The following is a 22,875-nucleotide window of genomic DNA, read 5'->3' on the forward strand; positions in this document are numbered from 1 at the left end:
TACCATGGCCAGGGACCAATCTGAAAACTTGTTTCTGCTCTGGAAGGTTTTTATATTTCCAAAAAAACCTGTTTTAGTTCTTGTTTTGTATTATACTACCTGTTTTTATAGTTTGTATTTTAAATATATTGGTTGAACAAAAAGTAATTTAAGGTTTTTTTTTTTTTTTTTTTTTTTTTTTTTTTTTAAGGTGGGACTAGGGTTTGAACTCTGGCCTTCACACTTGCAAGCAGGTGCTTTACTGTTTGAGTAACCTCCATTTATTTTACTCTGATTATTTTGGAGATAGTTCTTGCAAACTAGAACTATTTGCCCAAGCTGGCCTCAACCTGTGATCAAATCTCAGCCTCACAAGTGGCTAGGATTACAGGCATGATCTGCCAGTGCCCAGCTTGAGTGTGAGGTTTTCATATATTGATTAAAAACTTGTCTGGCATGATTATTAGATTGTGTTGTAATGGTTTAAATATTGTGTCTTTAGTTTGGGTTTTGAAATTTTTTTTTTATTTAAATAAGATTTGTAACAAGATTTATATAATGTTATTGAAACTATATTGGTGTTACTGGGAACAGGTATTCTAAAAACTTGCATAAACTATGTGATGAAGGTCTTAACGATTTTGTGTACTGTGCTTAGAATTGGTATTAGACCATGAGACACAGAAAGTTTTCATCTGACATTTTTCATTGCTGAGGCTCAGATTTGTTCTATCCTCACTGAATTTGAAGACAGTTTATGCTAGGTGCAGTGACTCATAGCTGTAAACCCAGCTTCTTGAATGTGGTTTAAGGCCATCTTGGGCAAAAAGTTAGTGAGATGCCCATCTCAATCAATAAGCTGGGTATGGTGGTACACAAACACTTGACATCTAAGCTATTCTGGAGGCTGCAGATAGGAGGATTGTGGTCAGAGGCCAGCCCTTTGCAAAAAATGAGAGACCCTGCCTGAAAAATATCTAGAGCTAAAAAGGGCTGTGTAGCTCAAGTGGTAGAGTGTTGTCTGCCTAATAAGCAGGAGGTCCTGAGCTCAAACACAAGTACTGCCCTGCCAAGAAAAAAATTTAGCATACATAGGAGGGAGAAAATGTCACCAATTAATTTCCCCCCTAACTTTTTTTTTTTTTTTTTGACACTACTGGGGTTTGAACTCAGCCTTGCACTTATTAGGCAAGTGATACCACTTGAGCCTCGCTGCCCCTAGTCCTCTTTGCTTAGTTATTTTTCAGCTAGGGTCTTGTGTTTTTTCCTGGGAAGGAAGGCTTCAAACCAAGATCCTTCTACCTATGCTTTCCAAGTAGGTGAGGTGATTGGTGTGTACCACCCCTGTCTCAAGAAAGCCCCATCTGGCTTTCTTGTTGAGATGGGATCTCACTAACTTCCCCTACCAGTTAGCCCCAAACTGTGATCCTCCTGATCTCCACCTGCCAAATAGTTGAGATTGCAGATGTGAGCCACCATGCCTGGCCCTTTATTTGTTTTATTTTTTTATTTTTGGTTGCTAGGTCATTTATTTTCTGATAAGGATTTTAGGTACAGATGGAGGAAATGATTTTCCCAATTGCACATTGCTAATTTTTTTTTCCTTTTTCTTTTATTATTCATATGTGCATACAAGGCTTGGTTCATTTCTCCCCCCTGCCCCCACCCACTCTACCCCCTCCGTCTCCCCCCCACCCCGTCAATACCCAGCAGAAACTATTTTGCCCTTATTTCTAATTTTGTTGTGGAGAGAGTATAAGCAGTAACAGGAAGGGACAAGGGTTTTTGCTGGTTGAGATAAGGATAGCTATACAGGGCATTGACTCACATTGATTTCCTGTGCATGGGTGCCCTTTATTTTTGATAGCTTACCTGATACATTTAAATTCTAATAATGTGGTCAGGATTTCCCATAACTACCATCAGTTTGACCTCATATGTTTATTACAGTGCCATAATTATTTGGTGAATGCATATTTGGATATGCTCGAATAATCTCATTATTCCATTTACAACAGTATTACAGCAAATACATAACTTTAACAATTTGCTAAAAGTCATTGAGTTTCTACAGTAATTATTGTTGTATTTCAGTGTATGTAAATTTAACCTTAATTTAAGGAAAGGTAAAAATATATGTCACGAGGGACTGGAAGTGTAGCTCAGTGGTAGAGTAATTCTTACCATGTTCAGAGCCTTGGTATTGATCCCCATAACCACCAACACCCCTCCTCCCCCCCCACATATACCAGGAGAGGATATGGAGCTATTTAAGTTATAATGCAGTACAGTCTGTTTTATAGGAATATATCATTCCCTTGCCATTATTGGGTACTGCTTGTCTTCATTGTCTTTCAAAGAGCTCTTGCAGTCCTCAACAAAAAAATAGATTGATACTGAATGGTTACATTCATACAAATGAATATTTGTATCCTTTTTCTTTTTATGTAGGTAACCTTAAACTTACAATTCCATGGAAAAACCTTTATACTCAACCAGTTGAAGCTGTTCTAGAAGAAATTTATTTACTCATAGTGCCTTCTTCTAGTAAGTCAAATTTTTAAAAATTATAATTTAAATTACTCTTTTGTGAAGGGAAAATCTTTATATTTGATAATTATTTTTGCTGAAAATATCTTTGGGAAATATTTTGAGATTTTTAATATTTAAATTTGGTATTGGTTCAAATTAAATTGGTTTTTATTCTAAATTTTAGTGGACTTTATAGTTTTTGGAATGAGTATATTTAATTTTAAGGTAATTAAGTTTCTTTTTTTTACTTTCTATAGGAATAAAATATGATCCTTTAAAAGAAGAAAAACAACTCATGGAAGCTAAGCAACAGGAATTAAAAAGAATAGAAGAAGCAAAACAAAAAGTAGTTGATCAAGGTAAAGAAAATATTAACAGTGGTAATAAGAAAAATTCAATTAAGAGATCTCAAAATTTATTATAGTAGAATATTTTCTCAGGAGGCATTGAGATTATTTTACACATATGAGATGTTCTTACTACATGGGGAATTACATGGCTTGTATGTTTTGTTGTGTATACAGAAATTTTACCTGGCAGAAATTTCAGGCAAATAATATGCCTAGCTTATAAAGATAAGGTTTGCAGTTTTGAATAACAAGTTTATCAAACACATTTTCTTATCTTTCTAGCTATGCTTTTCTGTCACCTTTACATCAAGTCCTAAACCCTTTTAAAGATACTTAATCCCTTTGATATATTTATATTTTCCTTAATCCTTTTATTTGTCTTCTAACTTTACAAAAAAACCTGGACTACATGGTTACCTTACCACAACTCCTTTTTCATCAGTGAAAAAAATGTTTGTCAGAAATCTAATTCCTTTTCACCTGTCCTCTGGTTACCATCATTGGCTACTTTTTATGTGCTGACTCTTGCTTCTTCACCTAGTGTACCTTTCCTCTTAGCTTGTAGATATTCTATAGCCTCTTCTTCTACTTTTCCTTTTTAGTTTTTGGGGGATTTGAACCTAGGGCCTGTTGCTTGCTAGGCAAGTTCTCTACCACTTGAGCCATGCCCCCAGTCCTTTTATTTGTGTTTTGTTTTTGATGTAGGTTCTCATTAACATTGCCTGTGCTGTTCTCAAACTAGCAGTCTTCTTGCCTTCACTTCCTGAGCAGCTGGGATTATATCCAAATGCCACAATGTCCAGTTTATCTCTTCTTATTTTAAAACACAAAGTTGTATTCTTAGTGTAAGTCATTTTTCTTCTGCTCCTCTCTTCTTCATTATAGGTAAGCATCTTAATAGTATATGTATGTTTATTTCAATCCCTGCCATGTTTTTTTAAATGAAAACTCCAATAGTAAATGTTTGTCTGTTGACAAGCATTAATGGAGACTTAACACAATCTCTGGCAATACCATGTAGTTCTATTTTCTGTGTCACATTTCTTTCATCTCCTGTGTAGTTATTAATCCCTACCTCTGATCCTCTGTCCTAAGTCTCCTTGGGTTTTTTCTTTTAAAAGTTATTTTATTTTTAGCAAGATAACACATACACACAACAAACACAACTTTAAACATTGAATTTTACTGTAGGACTCATAATTAAAAAAAGAAAAATCCCATAAATCTGGCCTCTGACTCGCCGTATATCCTACTTCCTAGAGAACTACCATATTGCTTCATAAGATGCTCACAACTCTTAACTTGAGGTCTTGGAGGTTTTATTAATAGTTTAGATTTCATTTTGTAGGAAACAGGACACCAGGAAGGTTTTTTGAATATGCATCAACACTCATGGATTTGTTTTTGTTTTTTTTGGCAATACTGGCGTTTGAACTCGGCTGTGAGCTTGCTATGCAGATGTTCTACCACTTGAGCTGTGCCTCTGGCCCACAACTTGATTACTTGGTTTAATTAAGTTCATACTATATATATGTGTATGTTTCTGTTTATGATGGACTATACAGATCAACCAGTTGATATATATGTTTACTACTGAGCCCATAGTATACTCTTAATTCATATATTTTCTAACACAGATTTATTATTTTTCTTGATAAGTGGATGTGGATGTGACTGAACTATGTAGACTTTTGCTTAATTTTTCTATTTTGGTGTGGGAGTTTACTGTATCCCTCCATGCATAATGTATTAAATATGGAGCCTATTGTATTTTCTCCAGAATAAATCCTTGCATGGTCTAGTTTCAGTTTTTTGCAGACAGATAGCCACTTTTCCCAACAATGTTTGTTGAAGAGGCTGTCTTTTCTCCATCATATATTTTTGGTGCCTTTGTCAAAAATAAGGTTGGTATAGTTGTGTGGATTCATACCCGGTTCCCCTATTCTGTTCCACTGGTCTTCATGTCTGTTTTTGTGCCAGTACCATGTTGTTTTTACTGCTATTGCTTTGTAATATAGTTTGAAGTTGGGTATTGTGATACCTCCGGCATTGCTCTTTTTGCTGAGTATTAACTTGGCTATTTGTGGTCTCTTGTGTTTCCAAATGAATTTTAGGGTAGATTTTTCAATCTCTGTGATGAATGTCATTGGGATTTTCATGGGAATTGCATTAAACATGTTGATTGCTTTTGGTAGTATAGCCATTTTTACTATGTTGATTCTACCAATCTATGAGCACGGGTATTAAAGTCTCCTACTACCACAGTGTTGGAGTTCATATGTTTTAGGTCCTTCAGGGTATGTTTGATGAAGTTGGGTGCATATAGGTTGATAGTTGTTATTTCCTTTTGGTGTATTTCCCCTTTTATTAGTATGGAATGTCCTTCTTTATGTGGTTTGATTAATGTAGGTTTGAAGTCTACTTTGTCCTACTCCTGCCTGTTTTTGGGGGCCATTATCTTGGTAAATCTTCTTCCCGCCTTTTACCCTAAGCCAGTGCTTGTTTCTGTCAATGAGATGGGTCTCCTGTAAGCAGCAGATTGTTGGATCTTCTTTTTTAATCCAGTTTGCCAAACGGTGTCTTTTGATGGAGGAATTAAGTCCATTAACATTCAGTGTTAATATTGATAGGTATGTGGTGATCCCTGTCATTTGTCATTTAGTTGTCTTTGTTGTTTAAGGGTTGATTGCATGAGGCTGAATCATTGTTACTCTCTATTTTCTTGCCTTTTCTTCTCCTGTGGTTTGGTACTGCCTGTCCTTTCATGGTTTTGTTTGCTTTCACTTTCTGTGTGCAGAATTCCTTGAAGAATCTTTTGTAGTGGTGACTTGGTGGTCATATATTGTTTTACTTTCTGCATATCATGGAAGACTTTTATTGTTCCATCTATATTGAATGATAGTTTTGCTGGGTAGAGTATCCTAGGGTTGAAGTTATTTTCATTCAGTGCCCTGAATACCTCACTCCATGCTCTTCTTTTAAGGTTTCCGTTGAGAAATCTGCTATGATTTCAATGGGTTTACCTTTGTTTGTTATTTGTCTTTTCTCTCTTATAGCCTTCAATATTCTTTCTCTATTCTCTGTGCTTGTTGTTTTAATGATAATGTGTCGTGGGGTAGTTCTATTTTGGTCAAGTCTGTTTGGTGTCCTGGAGGCTTCCTGTACCTGAATGGGCATAGCTTTCTCTAGATTTGGGAAATTTTCTATTATTATTTTATTGAATATATTATGAATCCCTTTTGCTTGGACCTGTTCTCCTTCTTCAATGCCCATGATTCTCAGGTTTGGTTTTGGTGGAGTCAGTGAGTTCTTGCACCTTCCTTTCACAGGTTTTGAGTTGTCTGACTAATAGCTCTTCAGTTTTTCTTTCAATTTCCATTTTATCTTCAGGTTGGCAGAGTCTGCCTTCTGCTTGTTGTAGTCTGCTAGAGTGGCCTTCCATTGTGTTTTGTATTTCTGTTTCATTCTTTTTTCTGAGGTTTTCCATCACATGGGTCACTTCCTCTTTAATACTGTCAATTTTCGGCCATAATTCATTTATCTATTTATGGCGTTCTCTGTTTCACTTTGGTATTTATTCAGGGCTCCTATGATTTTACTTATTTGTTTTTGTGTTTTCTCATCTGTCTTGGAATTTCTTGAGTGCCTCCTACACACTTTGGTTGACTTTGTCTAGTAACATCTCCATGAAATACTCAGTGATTACTTGCAGCATTTCTTCTTTCAAGCTGTTCTTCTTGGCTTCGTTGGGTTCTTTGGGATAATCTACTTTTGTTTTGTTGGAGTCTCGAACTGGGTATCCATTTTCTTTTCCTCTGAATCCTTTATTTTTGGAAGGAGAATGGTTTCCATCCCTTTTTCTTCTTCCCATCCTTCCACTTGGTGCTGTTTCTGTCCCTTCTTGTGTGTAATTTAGTATTAGTTAACTTACAATAGTAAAACTAATGAAACCAAGAAAGAAATAAAAAAGAGAACCAAAGAAATCAACTGGAGAGATGGTGGACTAACAAATAGTGAATAACATGAGCACTTAGAAAGATAGAGAGTGAGAAAAAAAAAAATTCCAGGTTCTGGAACAATAGAATTTCAGTCTTAGTAGTTCTGGTGTTACTGCTTCAGCATACAGTCCTGGTGTTGGTACTTAAGCAGTAGCTCTGTCATAGTCTTGCCAGGTGGTTGGGTCAGGAGATGAGCTTTGTGGACCACTATCTGCCCTATTTCAGGCACCGGCTCATCAGCTGCCTACTGTCAGCTGGCTACTTTTGCAGGGTTTGTTTACTGAAAGTTTGGGTGGAGATCAGCTCCTTGCTCCTCCCTCATTCTCCAGTGCTCTCAGAGCACCCTGCCATCACTGCTGCATGTCCATTTCAGTTCCTTGTTTATTGTTCAGTTTTGTTTTTGCATGGCGGGAGTCTGTCTAAGGGGCTATGCTGGTTTATCCCAAGGGTGGCTGTGGGAATCCCAGGTGCCGCTTATTTGCTCACCTGTTGGTCTGTGTCTCCCAAGCAGGTTGGAGCTCGTGTCTGGTAGTGCAGGAGCCCTCCTGTTTTCTCAGTGTAATGTGGCATGGAGAAGCTTTGTGTGGGCTAGGGATTTGGGGTGTCGGAGTTTTGCTTATTCTTGGTGGTTTTTTTTTGCCAAGTGTGGCTCTAGCTTCTTAGTAAGATTTTGAATTTATGGAGCTCATGCTGTCTGCTTCCTCCTTCTAGTAACCACATTGGATCCCCTGCCACTCTTTTTTTTTTTTCAGGTTTCTTAAGTTTTTTATTAATTACGAATACAGGATGTATTTGTTACGGGGGGGATTCATAATGACAGTTCTGATTAAACTTACATTGTACATTAATTGCATTGCCCCCATCATCTCTTTATTGGCATTCTTGAAAAAGGAAAAGAGATAATAACTAGTGGTAATCAAAGGTATACTTTGAAATATTAGAATATTTATTTTTTGTTTTTTCCATTTCCCTGGAAAATACTGAAACTTGAGGTAATACCGTTTTCTTAAAATGAAACATATGGTGTGTTTCTTTCATCCTTATTTAAAAGGACAGAAGAAATGTATCTCATTCCTTGTTTTATATTGTCAGGGAGATGAGCCTACTATATTCAAATAATTCATAGTTTTAAGTACCAACAACTTTTAGTGGTTATCACTAATTTTAAGGGAGATTCTTACTTTGCTGTTGCTTTAATTCTTACCTAATAATTTGCACTGTTTTTCAGTTCTTTATTACTCAGGAAGAATTAACAGATAAGATTATAAAGTTTAATGACAGTAAGTTTTACAGAGTGGAGCATTAGTCTTACTGAATAAACCACCTATCGAAATTTTGTTCATTTAATTCCCTTTGAAAGTCTTTTAGTATGAGAGACTTGGAAAGAGGCTATTAGTGTTCTGTTAACAAATACATACATGCGTGTGTATGTGTGTGTGTGTGTACTTTTCATTAATGAGGTAAGTTGGTATGTGTTTTCATTCAAGTATAAAAAAAAGGGATATTTGCAATTGCAGAAAATCGGGAGGAGAAACAGGACACTTTTGCAGAAAAATTAGTTACTCAGATCATAAAAAACCTTCAAGTGAAAATATCCAGCATCCACATTCGTTACGAAGATGATGTGAGTATTTTATGAGATGAGTTTTTAAAAAATGCATTTAGATTTAGGGTTTTTTGTTGTTGTTGTTGTTTAATGGCCCTTATTCTGTATTGGCTAGCCTATTAAATGCTAGGAAGTGAAGAGATAGGGAGCTGAAGATGACATGATCTTTCTTTTTTTATAATTGTAGTTGTAGTTTTCAGTCCTTAGTGGTGAGTTCTTGGTTATATTTTCCTTAAGCTGTTCAAACTTCAGATCATGAAGGAAAATGTTGTTAAGAATTTCACAGTCATGTATTTTTACCTCCTAGAAAGAGCACTGGTCTAGGATTTGTTCGAGCTAGACTTAACTAACTGATCTTAAATAGGTTATTGTTCTCATAAACATATAATTTGCTTTACAGTATTATGTCAGTCTTTTTAAATAAACTTTTATCAATTAGAAAAATTCTGCAGATACAGTATTATAGTATAACACTAATACGTTAATATTTTACTGTTTTAATTTGTTTTAGCAAAAATACAATGTAGTAAAATGTTTTTTAAAAAATATTTGAAGTAGGTTACTTCCCAGAAAGTTAACCTTTTCCATAAAGTGAATTTTGTCCAACTATTAAAATATGTCAGTAAAATACTTTTTTCCATCTTTTAGATCACAAATCGGGACAACCCACTCTCATTTGGTATTTCTCTTCAAAATCTCAGCATGGAGGTACTTTGTTAAAAAAGAAACTTAACCATGATTTTGATTGTATAATATAGTCAAACTATTGATTATGGTAAATGTATACCAGCATCTGAAATAGTTGTGCATTTTGTTGTCTATGCTTAATTGGTATAGAAAGGGCATAGGCTGAACCATAAATGAGGGATAAGTAGATTCATACTTCAAACAACTGATTAGAAATCATTCTGAGCATGGTAGTGCGTGCCTGTAATTCTAACATTTAGGAGGCTGAGACAGGAAAATCTTGAAGCCTCCCTAGGCTATATTTCGAGGCTACTCTGGGTGAGACCCTGTCTCAAAAAATTAAAGAAAAAAAAGTTGGAGAACAAATTCTGCTTAAGATATGAGGACTTTTGTTTATTATGCTGTTAGACACTTTTGGTTACTTAAAATCCAATTCATCTCTAGCACTGCCAAAAAAAAAAATCTATTCCCAAATTTTCAGTGAATAAATACAAAATAAAAGTAATCATTTCTGAAATGAAGCTGATAAATCTTGGCTAATAAAAATGTAGCATTTCCTCACAAGATTGTGACATGTTCTCCTACTGTCTAATTTCGAAATTGAGGGACTTTTAAACAAGGAGCACCTAGAAAATTAGGAAATATTTGCTTACATTCAGAATGGATGCTTGTTAGTCATAAATATTTTTATAGGAATAAACTTTTATAGATACAATTTAGATCCATTTTCTCTACTTCAAGCAACTTTTCCTTTTCTAGAGATGAACATTTTTTTTTTATCTTGTTTTGTTTTTTTGATGCCAGAGATTGAATCCAGAACATTGGGCTGGCAATCTACCACTGAGCCTAGCATCTGAACTTCTTAAACTTTTGTATAATATATTAATTAAAAATGTAGGCATTTGGGCTGGAGGCATGGCTCAAGCCGTTGAGTGCCTGCTTAGCAAGAGGGAAGTCTTGAGTTCAAACCCCATGTAGCCCGCCTCTCCCCCCAAAAAAAGATTTAAAAAAATTAGCATAAATACAAACATTTTGTATGTTCTATCAGTTAACTTTTTTCCTCTCACAGTGCTTTTCAAATTTATGTTGCCACATGTAGCACAATTCAATTTCAGCATAGTATTTCGTTACATTGTTTTATATCTTGTGTCTGTTGGGGTTTTTTATGTACAATTTTTTTTCTAAAACATGTCTCTACTGCAAGGAAAAAGGAAAAAGAAAAGCTATAAAGGTTACACATTAAAGGTCCGGGGGCAAGTTGAAAAATAAAGATGGAGAGTTAGTCATTGGATCTGGTAATGTGAAAATCATTGATAACTGTGTGACAGCTGTTTTTAATTATCACTTTTGAGGATCTTTGAAAACTTGTTTGCCAGCTCAGAGCTATGCAGTAGAAACTCTTTCCAGGGTTGGGACCTAGCAGTCCATTTTTGTTTTTTCAGTGCTGGGGCTTTGACATGTCAGACTAGCATTGTACCTCTGAACTACATCCCCAGTCTGCAATCTCTGTTTTTAAAAATACCTCCTTGTGATCCTAATGCATGCTGAAGTTTGAAAATTGTACAAAAATGTGAACCATCTTTCTAAATGAAGAACCTAGCTGGGTGAGATGGCTTACCTCTGTAATCCCAGCACTTGGGATTCAAATTGTGAGTTGAAGGCCAGCCTGAGACTTTGTCTCCAAAAAAAAAGGTCAGGTTAATTTATGCTGCAGTGTTGTTTTTTTTTTTTTTTAAAAGTGTTTTGTAACGCAGAGAAACTAAAGCAGATACCTTAAAGCAACTGAGGCCAATAGGAAAAGGGGAACAGGTACTAGAGAAAAGGTTAGATCAAAAAGAATTAACCTAGAAGGTAATACCCACGCACAGGAAATCAATGTGAGTCAATGCCCTGTATAGCTATCCTTATTTCAACCAGCAAAAACCCTTGTTCCTTCCTATTATTGCTTATACTCTCTCTACAACAAAATTAGAAATAAGGGCAAAATAGTTTCTGCTGGGTATTGAGGGGGGGGAGAGGGAGGGGGCGGAGTGGGTGGTGAGGGAGGGGGTGGGGGCAGTGGGGAGAAATGAACCAATCCTTGTATGCACATATGAATAATAAAAGAAAAATGAAAAAAAAAAAGAACTAAAGATAAAAAAAAAAATAAAGTGTTTTGGTTCTCTCTCAGTGACTTTTGATTGTTCTTAGAATATAATCTGTAGTTGTTTTGTATTACATGGTTTATAAAACCTTTGTAATGGGAACCTAGGTAACATAACCTGCTTTTGCCTCTCTTCTTTTGTTTTACTTTTTTTCTCTGACCATACTGAGCTACTCCAGTTCCCTGAACATATCATACTTGCATATCTTTGAGTCTTTGTACTAGCTATTCCTACTCTGAATCACGTTTCCTTCTGACCTTAAAATTAACAATTTCTATTCATGCTGAATATTAATTAATCATAAGACAATATTTTTAGGGATCCATTTCTATAAGTTTTTTATATTAATAGGTCACTCATTATTTTATCTCACATGCCCTGAGTTTGATGTTCTGCCATGTTTTCTCTACTAAGACCCTAGTCATTTTGTTTTTAGTTTGATTTTCAGAGAGCTTCTTTGACAGGGCTGACTTCCAACCATGATCTTCCTGTCTTTGCCTGCTGGTTACCTGGAATTATATGCATGCACTACAAAGCCCAGTTCTTTTTGATTTTTTTTGAACACCAGCATGTTCCTTGAAGGCAGAGATTTTCTTGTGGTCAGCCAGTAGTCTCTGAATGAATGATATGTTTTCAAGGCATTTTCATGGGAAATTGGTTTTAGGGTATGATAAATAATGACCTATCACTCTGCCATTTTAAATGTAATGACCTTTTTGCAGCTGTTCTTTTCTTCCTTTTCAGACAACTGATCAAAACTGGGTTCCATGTTTACATGATGAAACTGAGAAACTAGTTCGGAAGGTAAAGTAAATACTCATGGACTTAGAGACTTTTAGACAAATGATAACATACGTAATTATGTTTATTTTCTTAACTCTGTGATGTGGCTCACCTAATTATTTGAGACTTCTGAAAATAGATTAGTTTGAAATGCTTCACAAAAACCTGAGATGTAATAAATTTGATTTATTTTCAGTTAATCCGATTGGATAATCTTTTTGCCTATTGGAACGTGAAGTCTCAGATGTATTATCTTAATGATTATAATGAATCTTTGGTAAGTAAATTCTTTGGACTTGTATATATGTATATTGATACCATATTTTCTAAAAGATGTAATTCAGTGTCAATAATCTAACATTAGAGCCATTATCGTTTTTTAGGAAAAATCCATTATAAGTTACAAAAATAGGTGAATTGCATGAACATGTATGTGCACGCATACACATACACACACACACACGCACATCTTAGTAGCTCATAGAGCATTCTTTTAAGTAGTTTAATGATATACTATTTATGCACTTTTAATATTTTGCTCTAAGTCCTCTTAAGTTTGAATTATTTTTTTAAATTGCTTTGAATTGTTTTTCTCTTGCAGATAATAGAATTTTGTAGGATTAAGGTGTATTGGTATGAATGTAAATAACAGCAATTTGTCTTTTATAATAGTACAACTTGAAGGATGGCATTGTCAATGAAAATATTATTCCAGGAGGGTATGATTTTGGTAAGTGTGTTTCATAAAATAAAAATGTAATTAATGAGTACAGATTTTATATTAACACTGGTAATACCACTGAATTATTTTGTTACATTCTCTTACGTAGTTAAGTATATTTATGATATATATGCAAAAGCAAAAGTACCTTATTTTTTTGAAGACAATTTGAAATGGTAAGTGAAATAATAAAGCTAGCTGGTATAGCATTAGTAGTACCATGATCTTATTGTTTGCCAAATGTGCAGTTAAAATTTTTTTCTTCACACTTTTTTCTGTTTTCCAAATTTTCTAATGAATACATACTACTTTTAATATGAGAAACAAGTTACTAAACTACACCAAGGAAAGGGGTAATGTTTCTTTGTCCTTGAAGAGCACACAATAAATTGGTGGTATTCAACTATGTTCTTGAATTTTACTGCCTGATGTCATTACCTATAGAATATCCTTCCTGAAAGTATTACTTTTCTTGACTTTAGTAATACTTTCTGTATTATTGTATCTATATGATAACCTTTTATTAATTTCTTCAAATGGCTCTCCTTGTGTCGATACCTTATTTTTTGCTTTCTTTTTTCAGTGTTGGGGATTGAAACCAGGATCTCTTGCATTTTAGGCAATAAATCTACAACTGAGTTACATCCCCAGCCCCTTGAGCCCACTTTTAAAATATTATTTTCATTGTTTTGAATTTGATTTCAGTTTGCTAATTCTTTCCTCATAGGAAATACTGAGAAAGGATGAGTTATGTTGTATGGCGATAATTCTTAAATCTTTTACTTTGGTTTTGACTTCTGCTTTGCCCTGTAGTCATTTGATACAGTTTGAGTCACAGTCTGTGAGGAAAGAGAATTTTATAGTAATTTGGTTAGAGAAAGTTTATATAAAGAATTACTGTATAAGGGAATTTGAGTAACAGGATTGACTAATAACAGAGCAGATGCTAAAGAATATAGGAATAGTAGATGAAAGGAACCGTCCCTACCCTAGGGTTAAGATACAGAGTACCTAAAGAAGCTCCTCTTCCTCACGACTGAGATTGAGACTTTGTTGAAGAAAACTTGCCCATCGCTCATTGAGAAATTCTCTGTAGTGTTGTGCTAGCAAAAACTCATGATCTGTAATGTTTTGGAAATTTGTCCTCTAGTGAATGGTGCCCTTTGGAGTGGTGTCTCACTGCATATGTTCCTCTATAGAGCATAGCAGGGTGCTGGGGGAAGTTGCTGTGTGCTGGCTGCTGTTAGCTGCTGTACACTGTGAAAGGCTGTGCTAAAGATGACCTTCATGCTGTAGGAGCCAAACTCTGGAGAAACCACCTGTTCTACAGAACCTAGGTGTTAATCCTGTCTCTTCAGAAGCCTTTTGTATGAGCATACTGGAACCAGGCAATGTAACTATTTCTTCTTGCAGTGTCCCTTCAGTGGTTTCTACTGATAAAGCTTTACATATAATAGCTGATAAAGGAAAAAAAATATTTAAAGAGCCTAACACCATTTTTCAGAACAGGCAATAAAGGTGAATTTGGAGCTCAGAGGCAATAAATTGATAGTTGGCATCCCTGTTAGGGAGGGCAAGGGACTGAAGGAGGTCTATCTGTTAGTCTCTACCTCTTTCTTTCCTTCCCTTCTCCCTTCCCTCCCTCTTTTCTTTCTTTTCTGTTTAACAGGAGAAGTAACTTTTTTTTAATGGGCTGAGGTAGGAATGATCCAGTAGAACATGGAAAATGAGTGATGCAGGAGGGATGGGAGAATTTCTGGACTGATATAATTTGAAAGGAATTGGAATCTGGTGCACAAGTGAAGAGTTTTACCTAGAGGTAGGAGCGTGCTCAGTTTATCTATAGGACAGAGTTTAGTTATAAGAGAGAAGTCATGGCTAGGTGAGTAGGTACATTAATAGGAGCTTATGGAATTTCTCTTCAGAGCTTGCTTTCTTTTCTTGCCTCCTTCCGTCTCTTTCCTTTTCTCCCTCTCAGGTGTTGAAGGTTGTTTTGTGGGTAGAAGGGACTATGAAATAGTTTTGTAAGTAAGAGAGTGAATTTGAGTAAGGCAGTGTTCTCAAAGTATGATTCAAATTAGCAACATCAGCATTACTTGGGAACGTGTTAGAAATACATGTTTCTATGACCTATCCTGGGTCTTCTGAATCCGAACTGTTGGGGATGAAGTTCAATATTTGATATAACAAGTTCTCTAACTGATTCTGATGAATACTAAAGTTTGCAACATTGAGCTGGCGTAGGGATTGGGCACATAGCAAAGGCACACATAGTAAATTAAATATTTTACATTTTGCAGGCCCTGTATAGTCTCCGACATGTATATGTCATTGTTTCTTTTAAACCTTTAAAAGTGTAAAAGTCACTCTTGGATAACTAGTCATACAAAAACGGGCTGTGGCATGGATTTGGCCAATTCCTGGACACAAGGAATGTTGTGTGATCCCTCAGCTGCATTAAGGATCCACTTGGGATTTCCAGCATTAAAGCAAGACCAAGGAGTATGACTGATGTTTTCCAGTCACATTCAGATGTTAGATGCAGGTGTGGAGTAAATGGGCTTTGCTGAGCAAGTACTGATGAAGTAAGGATAAAGGAGTTAAGGATGAATGATGAAAATAACTGATGATGGGAGAGTAGTGTGGATGGAAGAACAGGGAAAGGTTGATCCACGGGTGCTGAGTAACAGTGTACAGAAGCAAAAAAGTTCTGTTGTGCCATAGCATAGCCAGGTGGTCTATAGATTAACACCATTTTATTACGTATTTCAAAAATTTTCACCATAAAGAAGTATTTGAGGAGATAGGTATGATTGACCTGATATAAACATTATGCAATATATATGTGTATCAAGACAACACATGGCATCCTATTAGCGTGTGTATCTTTTATGTTCTTATGTATCAGTCAAAAGTAAACTAAAAAGATAAAATAGGTCTTAAAAATCAGTAACAACTAAAATAACTGGTAATAGCTTTTTAGCAGGGTAAGGATGGAACTGAGGACATGAAGCAGAGATGAAGGTTAGAGAAAAGGTAGCAGACCAATGAATTGTAGGTACAGTCTTTAAGTATTTATTTGTATTCAGATAAATATTCTTCGATGCCTAATGTGCAAAAAATCAGGTGCTAAGCCTTAGGGATGATTATCTTTGTATGCAAAGTAGCTTATAATTTAATAGATGATCTCCGTCTAGATTCTGCCATTACTGGTCCGTCTCTGTGTTCCTCATTGGTTTTGGCACTAAGAGCTGAGCCAAACAGGTAATCTTGTAATCATCTTCTTTCCCCACTCCTTTCATAAACGGAAAGGAGGAATCGGTGTATGCAGAGAAATTGAACAGAACTTCAGGATTTTTTTCATTTTCTTTTCTCTTTTTTGGTGGTACTGGGGATTAAACTCAGTGATATGCAAGAGCAAATGCTCTACCACTTGAGCCATGTTCCCAGCCCCTTTGCTTTTTCATTTTGTTTTTAGATAGAGTTTCCCAGTGTTGCCCAGGCTGGCCTTGGACTGACTGTGACTCTCTTACTTCCAACTCTTGAACAGCTGAAGTTACAGTTGTACACCACCATGACTAACCCCAGAACATCAGAAATTATAATCATAAAATGAAAGTCTACATTAAATATAATCTTTTTCCTCTTGGCATTTCTGATATTTATTCTCTAAAACTGTACTTGTACTAAAACTATTTTGTTGGACTGTTTTTCTTATAGAGAAAGTTCTTTTAAGGGTTATATTAGTGGGTGTGTGTGTGTGTGTGTGTGTGTGTTGGTGGTACTGGGGTTTTGAACTCAGGGTCTGGTGCTTGTTAGGCAGGCATTCTCCCACTTGAGTCATATCCCCAGCCTTATATTGGTGTTTTGAGGGGGAATTCAGTTAGCTTTTATTGTATTTGCAGAAGTCAGTATGAATTATAAGTAAGAAAGAGATAAAAGAATCTTCTCCACTGAATAAGGAACAGTTCATCTAACTAAATGATGGCAGTGTGGACATTGAGGAGCTGTAGAAAGGGTATAAAAAAGAAGATCACTATTTTCAGTTTGCTGTCTTTAGTGCCTTGAGACTTCAAGTATAACTCTAATTTTTAAAATTTGTGTTATTTTCCAGTATTTCGCCCCATATCTGCTAATGCCAAACTTCAGATGAATCGCCGATCAGATTTTGACTTTTCTGACCCCAAAATAAATTTGGATATTGAGTTACATAATATAGCAATTGAACTAAATAAACTACAGGTGACTTTTTTTTTGTTGAAATTTTAAATTGTGAGTTAAAATTTGTTACTGTTTGATAAAAGCAAAACTAAGGTTATGTTTCTCTAAAATATATGGTTACATGGTTGCATTTCCTTAAAAAGTTGGTAATTAACTTTTATCTTCAATAATTAAAAGTCCTGTAACATTTAAGAGCTTTAATTTTCCTTTTCTTTAGTATTTCAGTATTATGGAACTTCTTCAATCAGTCGATATGATGGTACAAAATCTGCCATATAGGAAATTCAAACCTGATGTGCCCCTTCACTACCATGCCAAGGAATGGTAAAATGCCTTTTTTTAAAATAAATATTTAAAAAATATGGCAGAAAAGTAAGTTTCTTGAATTTCACAATAATTCTTCAAGATATACTTTAAGTTCTAAAACTGTGATTTGTGGAATGAAATAGATGTGGCTCCTTTTGCTTATTATGTATGCTAATAAATAGACTCAAAGGCTTAAGGGATTCTTTACCAACAGAACTTACAACTGGAGATGCTAAAAACCATAGTTTTTATTTACTGTAGATGGATCAGTATTTTGGAAATTATTAAAAAATTGTTGCTTGATTTGTTTTCTAGCGGTGTCTTTTTGTTTTTTCTGACTTCCTTATCCGATTCACCAAATTATGTTTTAAAACTTGAAGAGATTGTGGGAGTCTTTGCAGTATAACTCCATTTTAGAATTTAAAAGTCTTGTAATTCCATTTTAAGAGCTATATTCTAGCTTTTAGAAATTATTATTCAACTGATTAAAATGTTAATGCTTTCATAGTTATATAAAGTTACATTCTTTTAAACAAAATTGAATTATTCTGCCTATTTTCACTTTGGAAAGAGGTATGATTAATAATTCATGGATCGTTAATATAAATAGGGTTGGGAGAAAGCAAGTGCTTAGATAACATACTATTTTCATAGTCTCTGTATTCTAGTTACATATATCAGAGTAGGAGCAATATCACCTTTTATACTGTTGATTCAAGGGTGTTAAGTATGGATTTTCTTTTTGTTTTTTAACTAGGTGGGCTTATGCTATACATGGTATTCTTGAAGTAAATGTTTGCCCCAGTTTACGGATGTGGTCCTGGAAGCATATTAGTGAACATAGACAAAAAGTGAAACAATATAAAGAGCTGTATAAAAAAAAGTTAACAAATAAGAAGCCATCTGTTGAAATTCTCACAGCTTTAGAGGTTAGTATTATTGCTCTACACAACTCCTCAGTCTTCAGTACCTAATACTTCTAAATAATTCACTGTATTTTTTTTACTGATCATGTTGTCTCTTTTATTTAGACATTTTTGTGCTCTATTCTTTAGTTGAGTAGCATAAGATCTAGTGAAATTCTCCAGTGAGCTTTTAAAATTTATGAAATTATTTTTAATCTGAAGGGATTTGGGTTATGTATATAGTAATGTGAAGCCTCATTTTATGTCTTTTTCTGCCTCAAAAGCCTAAGTGTTTTCTACATTATTTCCAAACTTCTCTATATTGATTTCAAAGCTGTACATTATGTGGCATAACTGCATTTCTGCTGTTACTGTCTGACTATGTGTTAAATAAGTAGACATCCCTGTGCTCGTATAAGCCATATGTCTTTCCTCTCTTCCTATCCCAAGTCTACACCACATGAAGTTATTCTTAAGTCCCTTCTCTTACATGAACTTCCTTGAATTTTCCTGTTTACACAGATCTTTTTCTCTTAATTCCTGTAGCTGTAGTCCTTATCAGCATCTTTATATATAATTATCTGTCTTGATAGTATTATATTCTTATCTTTTAGTATTGGGGCATATTCTAAAAGGACTATTTCACAGGTGAGTGAAGTACAGTTTAGAGAGATTAAGGGATGTTAGATTGTTGAAATTATGTAACTATTGGGTTTTTTTTTTTTTTTTTTTTTGTGGGAGTGGGGTTTGAACTCAAGGCCTCATGTTTGCTAGACACGCGCTCTGGCACTTGAGCCACATCACCAGCCTGTATGTAACCGTTCTGAATCTAGAGTGGATTTGCAATTAAAAACTTACAGTTAGAAAGTCACTAAAGATTTTTACTTTGATTTTGAAGGTGAAAGACTTTCTGAAGACATAGAGCAAATAGGAGTTTTTAAAGGCTTATTGGGTGGTTTCAGATATCCTTAGTTAGGGATCTTAACCTGAATCCTCTGAGTCAGCTGGATAGTAGAATACTGAGTTAGGTTGTTTTTAGATTAAAGCTAAGTGCTGTTTGCTTCTCTTGGAGGAAGAAATAGTTTAGGTTCTGGGAATAAATACCTGTGATGAAAGATTTAACTTATCTCAGTTTATTTCAATACCAATAACTTTGAAACTGTGAAAGTTAAAACCACTTTAAACAAGTTTTAAGCATCTCTAGACCTAGTTGAATGATCCTAATGATGTATGAAGGATTTAGGATTATATATTTAGTTGAAAATGACACTGATATGTTTATCCGTAGCTGTAGTTAAGATCCAGATAAAAGTCCTTTTAAGCCACACATGTAAGGTATCTTTTAGTATGTGTCTGCAGTTGTATAGCGTATGTAACTTACATGCATGATATGTATTTCTGTAAGTTCCTCTCTTACATCACTTTCCAAGCTAGCCTCACAGAATGTGAGAGATACATTGATGGATCTTCTGTTTTCTGCTTCCTATTATGTCTCTCTTCTTTTTTTTAAGTATAGCAATTTGGTAGATTATATACTAAAGTTATTTATGTGAAATTGTTTATTTAAAGTTAAGACATTTTTGTTTATATTTTTAGGAGTTGGAAAAAACCTTGGATGTCTTCAATATAACCATAGCTAGACAGCAGGCAGAAGTTGAGGTAACTTTACATTATCTTTCAATTAGTAGGAATAAATCTAAATTCCATGTGGATGTTACAAAGGCTATCAGTATTGTGCTGCAAGATACTGTTTTCTTAAAAGGGATCAAATTTGCTTTTTTTGAGGCCTAAGAATATTTGATTTGATATTTTATCACATGCATTTAAATCAGGCAGATTTATATGGGAATAATCCTTTGTAAATAATTATAAGCATATATAATAATTGTGCTTATAAAATTTCAGAGTTCATGTGAATGTGAAAAGCCAATGCTTATTCCTCCACCCCATTGCCATGTCTTGTAAGACAGTAAGGAGAACCATGTGGTCATTCAAAGTTCTAATGCTTAGCAAATGTATTTACTGTGTTCTGTTGTTAGTGTATGTATTGTTTACATTCATTTACTCAAATATTTTTTGGAAATACCATGCTTCCATTTCTTTCATTGCTAAAAAAAAGGTAATTGTCATCTACTTGAAAATTTATTCATTTTAGGTAAAGAAAGCTGGATACAAGATTTACAAAGAAGGAGTAAAAGATCCAGAGGATAATAAAGGATGGTTTGGCTGGCTGTGGACTTGGTCAGAGTCAAATACTACTAAACAACAAGCAGATGTCAAACCTGGAAGTATGTCCATTTCATTTTTATGATATAGTAGTCAATCTTGAGGTATGCAAATAAAGTTTTTCAGAAAATTTTCTAATTGAGATAAGTATATACCTAATGATATGTAGTTTAGATTTATTATTATCAAAATTATAAAATTGCTGAAGGCTTTTTTCTTTTTCTTTTTGGCAGTCAGTACTAGGGTTTGAACTCAAGGTCTTTTGCTTACTAGGCAGGTGCCTGACCACTTGAGCCATGCCACTGAGCCCCGAAAGCATTTTTAAACGTTAAATAACTTTTTAAAATCTTACTTATGTTTACAAAAGATTTTCATACCCTGAAAATTTAGTGAATGCATATGTCATAGTAAAAGGTAAATAAAAATTGCAGAATGTTCTAAGCCATTATAAATTTTTATCATATTGTTTCTTAGAAAGAATTTGATATTTGCTTGTTTGTTTCGGGGTGCTGGGAATTGAGTCCAGGGCCTTGTGTCATGCTAAAGTATGCAGTGGACCACCGAGCTATGCTCCAAAGCCCTTAACTTTTTTTGGATGGAACTGGAACTGGGGTTTTTTTTTTTTTTTTTTTGAATACAGGACTTTGTGCCTGCTTAAGCTGTGTCACCAGCCCTTTTTGCATTGGTTATCTTGGAGAGAGGGTCTTAACTTTTTGCCCAAGCCAGTGTGGACTCTGATCCTTCTCTTTTATGATTCTTACCATTGATGAGATGACAGGTGTGTATCATAATGCCCAGCAGTTGGTTGAGATTGGGGGGAGGGGGGGTTCAGGAACTTTTTGCTCAGGTTGGGTTTGAACCACCATCCTCAGTATCTCAAGTAGCTAGGATTACAGACATGAGTCCACTGCCCCCAGTTCCTTATCTATTTTTAAATGAATAGGATTTTGTTTTTTTTGAAATGGGATCTCAATGTGTTGGCATAACTGGGCTTGACTTGCTATCCTCCCACCTCAGCCTCCTAGGTAACTGAGATTACAAGCACATGCCAGTGGGCCTACCTAAGATTTTTAATTCTTACCCAGATGTTCAATAAGATCCTAGCTTCAGAGGTTTTGAAATTTAGAAATATATCTTATATTTGTTGACAGTATGACCCTGGCAAGTTAATTAAGCATTCTGACCCTCTGTTTTATCATTTATAAATTGGGAGAAAATTATACTACCTCTACCTACTTCGTATGCTACATGTTGCTTAATATAATATAATTCTCTTGCTTAGTACAGACATTTAGAAATTGGTATTAACAAATTTATGTTTAGTAATTTCTGTTTTTGGAAAATAATTTCTAAAATTGTCAGTGTTAGCCTAGTATTTATTGGTTCTTAAAAAGTATTACAAAAAGTAAAACTAGAATTTTGTTTATAAAGGCCACCAAACACTCTGTTAGTTTTATATTATTACGGGTTAAGAACACAAAGCACTTATTTATGATTTATAGTTCTTGAAGAAATGCTTACACCTGAAGAAAAAACTTTACTCTATGAAGCAATCGGCTATAGTGAAACTGCAGTTGACCCGACCTTGCCAAAAACAGTAAGATATTTTCTTGCCTAATACTGCCAGGCTTAATATGAGTTGTACCTGTTTCAATACTTTCATAAATACCTGCTGCTGATTTTCCTGTAATCTTTTTGGGTTCACAAATATTGTATTTATTTTAATTTCTAAAGTAGGAATGAAAGTTGTCCTTTTTTGTTTGGTGTAAATGTGGTGGTACTTTAATTGCTAAAGAGTGGTTTTTAAAGTATTTTGTGGTTTTTGAAATGAATGAATTATATAAGATATTTGTTGTGTTTATATATGCTTTTTTTTTTTGTTTTCCATTTTATTCTTCTGGATATTCCGTAGTTTGAAGCCATGAAGCTTTATGTTCACTTGAAAAGTATGTCTATTGTTCTAAGAGAAAATCACCAAAAACCTGAGCTGATAGACATTGTAGTAGAAGAATTTAGCACTTTGATTATACAAAGACCAGGAGCACAGGCAATAAAGTAAGTATTAATTTTTTTTTTAAAACAGGTTTAACATCCCTAATCTAAAAATCTGAAACCTTGATTGCTTCAAGCTCTGCAACTTTTTGACCCTCGGACATAATGTTACTAGTGGAAAAATTATGCAACTGACCTTATGTGATGGGCTGTAGTCAAAACACAGGCTTATTAAAAACAGTGCATAAAGTTAGCTCTAGGCTATAAATGAAATATAAATAATTTTCACATTTAGTCTTGCATCCCATTCCCAAGATGCCATGCAAGATATGTATGCAAATGCAAAGTCTGAAGAAGTTCGCAATCAGAAGTACCTGTAGTCCCAGGCATTTCAGATATGGGATACTCAATCTGTTTCTTAAAAG

The 22,875-nt window shown here is 34.7% G+C and overlaps 1 protein-coding gene across 3 annotated transcripts in view; it reads left to right on the forward strand.

Annotated features, from left to right (window-relative positions):
- Vps13a (vacuolar protein sorting 13 homolog A) overlaps positions 1 to 22,875 on the forward strand; it is a 237,897-nt gene that overhangs the window by 34,894 nt on the left and 180,128 nt on the right. For all 3 annotated transcript variants that reach the window (XM_074052093.1, XM_074052095.1, XM_074052094.1), the window contains exons 4-17: positions 2,431 to 2,526; positions 2,769 to 2,870; positions 8,377 to 8,483; positions 9,114 to 9,173; positions 12,041 to 12,100; positions 12,276 to 12,356; positions 12,752 to 12,809; positions 16,915 to 17,042; positions 17,239 to 17,345; positions 18,085 to 18,256; positions 19,829 to 19,891; positions 20,388 to 20,520; positions 21,961 to 22,055; positions 22,371 to 22,513. In XM_074052093.1, coding sequence (XP_073908194.1) covers positions 2,431 to 2,526; positions 2,769 to 2,870; positions 8,377 to 8,483; positions 9,114 to 9,173; positions 12,041 to 12,100; positions 12,276 to 12,356; positions 12,752 to 12,809; positions 16,915 to 17,042; positions 17,239 to 17,345; positions 18,085 to 18,256; positions 19,829 to 19,891; positions 20,388 to 20,520; positions 21,961 to 22,055; positions 22,371 to 22,513 — 1,405 coding nt within the window. The remainder of the gene's footprint in view (positions 1 to 2,430; positions 2,527 to 2,768; positions 2,871 to 8,376; positions 8,484 to 9,113; positions 9,174 to 12,040; positions 12,101 to 12,275; positions 12,357 to 12,751; positions 12,810 to 16,914; positions 17,043 to 17,238; positions 17,346 to 18,084; positions 18,257 to 19,828; positions 19,892 to 20,387; positions 20,521 to 21,960; positions 22,056 to 22,370; positions 22,514 to 22,875) is intronic.

This window comes from Castor canadensis, chromosome 13, assembly GCF_047511655.1.
Source record: "Castor canadensis chromosome 13, mCasCan1.hap1v2, whole genome shotgun sequence".
In the NCBI taxonomy this organism is placed as follows: domain Eukaryota; kingdom Metazoa; phylum Chordata; class Mammalia; order Rodentia; family Castoridae; genus Castor; species Castor canadensis.